The sequence below is a fragment of the Apteryx mantelli genome, chromosome 4 (assembly GCF_036417845.1).
Source record: "Apteryx mantelli isolate bAptMan1 chromosome 4, bAptMan1.hap1, whole genome shotgun sequence".
Taxonomy (NCBI): domain Eukaryota; kingdom Metazoa; phylum Chordata; class Aves; order Apterygiformes; family Apterygidae; genus Apteryx; species Apteryx mantelli.
Window position 1 is genome coordinate 72669577 of NC_089981.1, and position 8876 is coordinate 72678452.

The 8876-nt window shown below is 46.2% G+C and overlaps 1 protein-coding gene across 1 annotated transcript in view; it reads right to left on the reverse strand.

The window, feature by feature from the left end:
* ITPK1 (inositol-tetrakisphosphate 1-kinase) overlaps positions 1-8676 on the reverse strand; it is a 160568-nt gene extending 151892 nt beyond the window's left edge. The window contains exons 1-2 of the mRNA XM_067296961.1: positions 8590-8676; positions 8060-8252 (exon numbers count right to left, since the gene is read on the reverse strand). Coding sequence (XP_067153062.1) covers positions 8060-8154 — 95 coding nt within the window. The 5' untranslated portion in view covers positions 8155-8252; positions 8590-8676. The remainder of the gene's footprint in view (positions 1-8059; positions 8253-8589) is intronic.
* Positions 8677-8876: the final 200 nt, after the last annotated feature.

Here is an 8876-nt window from a genome sequence, read left to right on the forward strand (position 1 = left end):
GACCACCGCCTGACAAAACCTTAACAGCTTCATTTTGAAAGCCATTCTTAAAGTACATGGTTCTCGTCCAAATAGGATTTCTCTCGGCAGAGGGAATACTAGCTAAGATTTGTGCAGTATTTGGACAATATGGAAATATTAGCAGTTTCTGCTTTGATCCCATACAGGGCAGAACTCCTTCTGAAGAGAGTTAAATTCCACCAGGACAAATCAGACCTTTGTTTGGGGACTGCTGAACTCAAAAATGAAGAGAGATGGAGAAGATAACCTGACAGAAGAGCGTTTGTTCCCCAGCACTACGGCACAGATGTGCCCAGCACAGGTGCTTATTTTATCTGCTTTTGTTTCCCGTGCTCTCCTTCCTCGTTTTCTTGGAACGTGACAAAGAATGTCACCTCACCAGAAAGTGTCAAATGTTGAGAGAAATAACACATCTGGCCAAAATCATGAGATATAGTGTCAGCTGACGCTCTCCAAGTGCAGTACATTAAGGTAGAGCAAGCGCTTTCAGCAGTCATCTCTGAAACCCTTCCCAGATCAAACCTACATACTAGAAAAAGCTGCACACATTCAGCCTGTGCGCCTAGACCTCCCAAGGCACGGCTCCTGAATTAGTAAAGAGACTTCAAACTACGCCAGGTACACAAAGAACTTTCTCAGGCACCTTCTGCAATATCACAGATTGTACAAAAACAGGGATAGGTCTCCTGAGCTCAGGAGAGGCCAACCTCTCTGCCTTGAAATGGGACCAAACAGACCCATGTCATTCCCAATGTGTTTGTCCAAACCGTTCTTAGAAGTCTCAAGCAACAAATTCCACCGCCTACCTAGACAATCACAGTATTTCTTCCAAATACCTAGCATCCCTCCTTCTTGGCTACTTTTTGTTCCACCCACAATGGAACTGGTGACCACACTGTTCTTTTTTTGTTTTTCTCCCTTCTCCTTCCTACAACATCTAAAGATCCCTCTTTAACCTTCTCTTCTTCAGATTGAATCACACCAGTGTGATGCACCATATTTTCAAGACCTGTGATCATTGTCACTGCTCTTTTGGACACTCTCCAGCTGAGCTGTCTTTTCCTTGAAATGCAGTACCCAAAACCAGAGGCAGTAGGTAAGGCTACTCCAGTAGCAGCCTTATCAGAGCTGAGCAGAATGGAAGCATTACTTCATGTACCCTGAAGGCTATATTCCAACATATGCATCCCAAGATGACATTTGCCTTTTATTTTTTGGCAACATTGTCAACTTGTATTCAGCTTGAGATCTACAAAAGAATCTAAATCTTTGTCTGGAAAGCTGATTAGGCTTATTTTTATTCTTCCTTGCTGCACCTCATATCAAACAGGTTGTGGTAAGGGATCTACCAGAGGGAGGATGCAAATTTCCTGAATCTATGGTAAATGATTGTTAGATTATGAAAGAGACTATGAAAGCAGTGATTGTTACAGTCACTTCTGCTGCCGAGTGGCTGTGCTTTGCGTTCCCATGATATAGTTCTTGTTCTGCAAGCATAACACACCAAACTTTTTATGAGAAGGATGCCTATCAATCAGCGCTCTTAGCTCTCAGGAAAAAGCACATATTACCAGTTATTCTGGGATGCTGAGAAAAGTCTCCTCCTCTACAGGAAGAAGGAGCAGGAAACAGAAATACACTGAACTCTTTTCCTCCAAGAAATATGTTTTTTTTTTCCTGCTACCCTTGACACATTTTCACGGTTTATTATAATTTCTACCATTCAGCTAGCTGTAAGGCTTTGCTACAGCTAATGTCAAAGAAACTTATCCACCCATCCTGCTCCTAGTTACTTCTTGGGATATAGTATTTCAGACTAACACAAGCACAATGAGAGCTATTGATCAATGCATGTACATTTTATTTTTATGGCTTTTAAGATCATAAAAGCTAACTTGCACAAGTCAGGCATTTAAGAAAAGCAGTATTTAGGGGGTTTTGTGGGGAATTGGGGTTAAAGAATATCCCCTGAGCTCTTCCTGGAAAAAATATGCAATACAATTCATGGCCTGCTATGTAAAAAAACAGCATAATTTAGTAGCCTCAGATAACAATTATTCTTAAACTGATCTTAAAACTCAGGTTTAGACTCTTTTGCACAGGTCACGGCACAAAACAGACCACAAAAAGTTTAAAGGAGAAAAAAGAGCCATATGAATCTACAGCACTGACAATAGTGTTTACCCCTATTTTATCATGTTGATTTACTAAAGAGTGGGTTCTAACACACGCTAAAATAAGGCTTAACTGCCTATCACAGGGAACAAAATGGGAAGAAGCAGGTTGAAGAATTAATTTAGATTAAGAAAACACCATGAGGAATGCTTGATGCACACAGAGGAATTTAAACTACATATATGAATACTTTGGTAGGAAAAAATCATTAGATGCTATGTTCAGCAGATTGATCTCCTATTGGCATCAAAATAGCTTTATTATAAACAGCAGAAAGAAACAGAAAAAAAACAACAAAAACCATAGTGACCTGTCCAACCCAAATGGTCTTCAGTAAAGGTGATGTGCTCTAACAGGAGTTACACACTAGAAGGAAATTTTTTTGGTTTTGTGCAAAGGGATGTACAAGAACTGCTGAAGTGGTGCAGACAGCAGTTCAAGAACATGGTCCGAAGTTTGAGAACAATCTTCAGCATGGGTAGCACCTAGAAATCCAACCAAGATCAAGAGGCCTGTTTCATGTGTGTCAATCAATGCAATCAGTTTGTCATGGATGATTTCTCAGGGACAGAAGACAATTCGGCTTGCTCACTACAGATCACAGCAACTAAGCTTTACCAGAAGGAGATCTTGATTACTTCAGTCCTATTTTCGTCTTTTGTGGGCAAAATTTGATTTTCTCAGAATTTGTAGAATTTCCTCAGAAATTGTTCCTCCCAGCTCCACTCTGCTTTTATGAAAAACACAGCACAATAAAATGTGGCCAATAAATAAGGTCTACAAGTACATTTCTTCTGCCTGTCAAACTGCAGATTTATCATGACACAGATTACATCTTCAGGCAGATCTTCAACTCATTTGCTATTCATTTTCTAACAGTATGAAGAGGAAATTCTGACTCATTATGTGTATGACTACACAGAAAAGCTACCACACTAACATGCGAACCTATGAGTTGCCCATGTGAGTGCTCTTACCCTAAATAACTGTAAAAGTAGCTTTTCACTCAGAGTGGGGTGACTTTAAATTACCTCCTCTTGGATGAAGCATATATTCACTTCCCCTTACATCACAGTAACTTACTCATGTTGCCATTACCTTACTGTCTTGCATCTCCATGGCTCCCAAATGAGACAATATTAACTGATGATATGCAGAACAACTATCCAGGAAATGGAAGCCTTTTATAGAGAGTACAGCCATTTGTAAATGGTTGCATGTCACTAATCTGAACTGGTGCTAAACACATACAACTCATTTTTGAGAGAGAGATATGCAATTCTTTTTACTACTGCCACCACACCTCCTCATATGCACAAACACGAGCCTTTTTCCTCACAACATCCAGAAAGGCCTGGCAGTACAGCTATGCATATTTTTACAAAAGGTTTAAAAAAAAAAAAAAAGAGGTATCTAAGAGTCTTTACCACAACCTGCAGCTCGCACCACATTGCTGCCATCTGTGTAATGGAATGGGGCATCCTCATATTCCTAACCTTGCACTAGTGCTCAGACAGCTGTACTGTGACAACCATTTCAGTGTCAATGTGATGAGCAGGGAACTGACTGGACCGAAAACTTTTGCCAACTGCATAATCACTAAAACCAGCTCGAGACAGAGAATGAGACTGAACAGCTGGAAGAAGGAGGAACCTCTCCTTTCAACAGTGGCAGGGACACAAGACAATGTCAGAACTACAACTTTACACCACAGGCTCCTAAATTCTCAGTGAAGAGCCCCTAGAAACCCTGTCTGACTTCTTAACAGGTTGTAGGTGCTCTATATATTTTGTCAATACAAGTTACCAAAAGCTTTGATACCATGCCACCCCCTTGGTGGAGCTGAACATAAAGACTCACAGGAAAGTCTACTTCCTGTAGCAACTAAATATTTGTTCGCCACAGTCCCGTAATGGGCCCTAACCATGTAAGTTCACTTGCAGCACATATGGTAGCAAACAGATAATACTAAATTCAACACAAACCACGATTACCTAGCAGCTTTCACTCAAAAGTATGGGAGGACAATCTGGCAATAGCAGCTTCTTACATTGCCTCCTGACTAACAAATTCCCAGAGAAGATAAGAAGCCTGTGCTGAATGCCCTGTTCCAGGCACAGCAGCTCGATCCCACATCACATCTCTCAGAAGAGTGCCCGCGGGTAGCAGTAAGGCTGAGACAGGGACACTTCTCCCTGCTGGAACTGCACTGATGTACAAAAAGGCACGTAGAAGTCTAGCTCCGTGGAGAGCTTACGCAGGAAGGAGTTGCTGGGTGGAACTGAAAGCCAGTGTGGGAAGCAGAGACCAAAACCAAGGACTCACTTCATCCCAAAGTAACACCCTCATCACAGTGCTACAATTGTGGCACACAGGATGACAACCCTGGCACCAGAGAGCTCACATTCCTTTCTACACCGTGACAGGTTCAAACAGAAGATCAGAGCGAGCCTGGCCTAGTCTAAAGGTTCAGTCTCCCTTGGGAGACTGCAGGTACAGGCTTGAACCTGGGCTTCCCACTTCCCAGGCAAGCACTCTACCCTCTAGGTCACAACTCCCAAACTGCAGGCCACAGACCATTGATGCTCCACAACAGGCCTGTGAAACCACGTTGCGGTTACCACCTTTCCACTCAGAAGCCTGAAAAAGATGCAGAAGCGTTAAGGGCTGTAGTGGGCTGTAACCCAACAATTTGGGAACCGTTGGTCTAGGCCATAACATGGAAGTAGATACCACTACAGCTACCACTTTCTCCTCCTCAGGTTACATCTGAAAGGTGTAGCCAAGGCTGTTACGCTCCATGAAGAATACAGCTCTGGTAGGGCATATCTTGTGGGCCACAGTGAGGACCCTAACTAGCAGGTGAGCTCCAAAGGCTTTGATACAAGGAAGACTAACTTGTGAATCCAAAGCTTAGGCAGAAGTGCCAAGACACTGTGTTTACGCAGGAAGGCAGCAGCTCCAGTAACATGTGTTACCAGAGCTTTACATAGCAAAACAAAAACTAAAAAAACCAAAAACAAAAAAACCCCTGGGGTCTACAGTTTCCCTCACAAAATGTTAAGAACAATTCAGATACCAAAATTTAATTTAATCAAAACCCAGCCTAAGTTGCAATTTAAACATCTTCCTTGTCTTTGGATCTTTTAAGGGAGCTGCCCAGTCTTTGTGGAGCAGAAAACTGGAGACAGGCCTGCCTATGCCCCAAAGGAGCACTTTAATCACTGGGTCACTCATGCTCACTCATGTCTCATTTCAGTCAGGACAATATAACAACATTTCAGTTTAGGAGTGCTGCAGGAGACAAAACCAGAAATCACTCTTAAAAAAGCACTTCAGCAGTTAGACCTTCTCTCAGAAGACAGTTCAAGTGATTTTGAAATGTCTTTCCCTGCTCCCTTTACGACACCAGTGCTTCACACTAAAACAAGCTGCACTGCCAGACTGCAAAAAAATGAAGATTTTTCTTACTCCAACAATATTCCTGATTTAAAAATAGTGGTACTTCAGGAATTCATTAGGAGTCTTCTGTTACTTTCCTGGGTTATATAACTGCTTCACTGCAAACCCATACAAACAAAACTGAACTTTGTAGTCATCCAGAAAGTATATCCCTAGGCAACAGGCAAATAAATTCCAAGTAACAGTCACCATAAAACACAGAGTAGACAGACAGACACATAGTCCACTGTAAAGCATGAATCACTGAACAGGAATGAGTACGCTTGCCTTATTTCCTATCATGCACAATGTTTGTGGTAAGATGTATGTTGAGCTTGGCATTACTTTTTCTACAGCAATAAAAGCTTAGCAAGTCAAAATTAATCAAGTAAGCATTACACAAAAAACGCTTGAAATCTTTGCCTGAATGAACGTGGTCTCCCACTGGTGTCAATGCAAGTTACCTGGATGGAAACTAGAGCATCCGAGACTTCAGTGCAACGTGCTCCAACAGCTGTGCCAATCTTTAAACATAACACTTAATTCCACTTCTTCAAACAGGCTAATATTAAATGCTCCAAAAATCAAAGTCTGACTGAACGGATGTATCTATTCAATGTCTGTAAATGCTATTCAAAAGAGCTTAGTTTGTACTGCAAGAGGTGCTGTAGGAAATACAGAACGAGGCAGCCTAATTTTCATCAAGAAAACACGAAAGTGTAGCGAGAGAGACACTACGGGGCCAGTTTTCACATCACTGCCAGGATATAAATCTATTAATAAATTTGTGCAGTATATGAAGAAATCGTGGATCCATGATATGAAACACAAGTGTAAGGAAGTTCTGAAGTGTGGAAAATGAAGCAAACAACCTAGTCAGAAACAGAAACAAGGGCAGTAGAGGGAAGAAAGTCAGTTTTGGAGAATCCTAAGTGTTAGAACTTACAGCACCCAATACCAAGAAGGAAAGACAAATTACTAGGAGAGACTCTATGTATTTTCTAAGATTCCCCTTAGTTTCGCGTCATGAAACCCAAACTACACAAAACTTCATGAGCGTTTTTTAGTGGTTATTAGAAGTCAAAGGTTTTTTTGAATGTCACAAAAACAAACCAAAAATATCTTTTAGGTATGTACAAAATTTAGTGTCAATCATTTGGAAGTATTTGTCTGGAGAACCACATGAAATTTAAAAAGACTTTAAACTGGAACTTGTGGTCTTTTCTATACTTAAAGGAAAACACTGGTAAGTTTTGCTGAAGCTTGACACAGAGCTTGATACCAGTGCCAAGCTATTACAAAAGCTTCTGTCACTTTCTCAAAATTGTTTTCAGTTTCTTCTGTCTCCTCCATCTTTACAGAGAAGAGACAGTGCTGCCAACAGTTCTACACACAACACTTTCTGTGGTCAAGAAACTGCAGAATGCAGGATTTGGCGTTTTTAGTATGAAACGCTTTAATAAAGCATATTTGAAGCCTGGTAAGATATATTTTGCAAAGTCTGAACAGAGTTCAGAGAAACTAGGAGTTATTTAAAATATTTTCAATTATCAAATTTATTTCATATACTTGTTATACACATTCTGTTAGAATGAAATAAATAAGAATAAGCTATTACTCAATATCAGAAACTACAATGCATGTGTCACAAGACCTTGAACCTACACGAAGTTTACAACTGTAATTAAATAATAAAATTGATTGTGCAACATACTGCATGTATGAGTATATATGCTCAGAGCTAGAGGTAAAGGCTAATTACAGCTTATCAAACCAACCTTTACCTCTGGGAGTATAGGAAATACATGCAGCTACGCACCACCTTCAGTCATCTCTTATGTGTCTCAGGTGAACACCAGTTTCACTCGGGGGCTTCGTACATGCTAATTTAAAGTATTTTCTCCTGACGTGGAGGAAACTTATTCCAATCGCTTGACTCTCCCTAATGATAATAAAACTCGGCTTCAGCTCCGGATCCCCACAGGGTCCACAGAGAGTCCGGATGAGGCTATTTCGCGCTGAAAACTAGAGACCTGCCAAGAAGCGTCGGGCAGACAGAAACGGAGCCGCGCAGTAAAGGGGGGCGGCGGCGGGAGGGCCCGTGTGCGCGCACACCCACACCCGCACCCGCACGCACCAGGCAGGTGAGCGCCGCACGGGCGCCGCGAGGCCCCCGGGGCCCGCGCGGGCGGCCGGGCCGCCGGGCGCCGCCCCGCCGCGGGCGCCAGGTGCCTCCCGCCCCGTCGCCCCCGCCGCGCGGCGGCTCGGCCCGGCCGGGGCCACGCGCCCGCCACGAAGCCCCCGGCGGGGCAGAGCGGCGCAGGCCACGGCGGCGCCCGGCGCCGGGCCCCAGGCCGCGGCCGCCGCGCCCCTCCGCCGCCGCCCAACGGCCGCCACCCCGCGGCGGGAGCCGCCTCCTCACCGGCACAGCTCCGCGAAGGCCTGGAAATTCAGCTTCCTGATCTTCTTCTCGCTCAGCCAGTAGCCCACCCGCTTCCCCTTGAGGAAGGTCTGCATGGTGCCGGCCGCGGCGCGGATCGGCCCGGGGCCGCGGGGCGCCTGCGGCGGGGCACCTGCCCGGCGGCTTCTCGCGCTCGGGGTCCGGGCAGCAACGGCTGCAGGGGAAAAGGAAAGAAAAAAAAGAAGAAGAAAGAAAATCAGATGCTTCCGCCGCCGAGCCCAGCGCTGTCCCCCATCCACGCGCTCCGCGCGGCTGAACGCGGCGCGGCAGCCGTTGCCTCCCGCCGCGCGCCGCGAGCAGCCTCGGCGGGGCCGCAGCGCAGGCGGCTCGCCGAGGCGGGCGGAGGCGCTGCCCCGCCGGCCGCAAGCCGCTACCCCGCCAGCGCGCCCGCTGCCAGCGCCGGAGCCGCCGGCCGAGCAGGCAACCGCCGCTGCCCGCCCGGCGCCCCCCCGCCGCAGCCCGCTCCTGCCGCGCCGCCCGCACGGACGGACCCCAGGGCCGGCTCGCCTCCGTGCCCGCCCGCCGCCGCCGCCGCTGCTGCGCGGCCGCGGTGCTGCTGCAGCCGCTCAGCTCCCCATTTGCCCGCTATTCGCAGCCGCCTCCACTTCCTCCTCCTCCTCCTCCGGCTCGTCTCCTCCTCTCCCCGCTCCCAGCCAACACCACAGAGGCGGGCGGGTGGGCGAGCGAGGCCGGGACACACCCGCCGCGCCACGGCCCCGCTCCCACCGAGGGGCCTCGCCCGCCGCCCGCACCGCCCCGCGCCGCGGACACGGCGCCC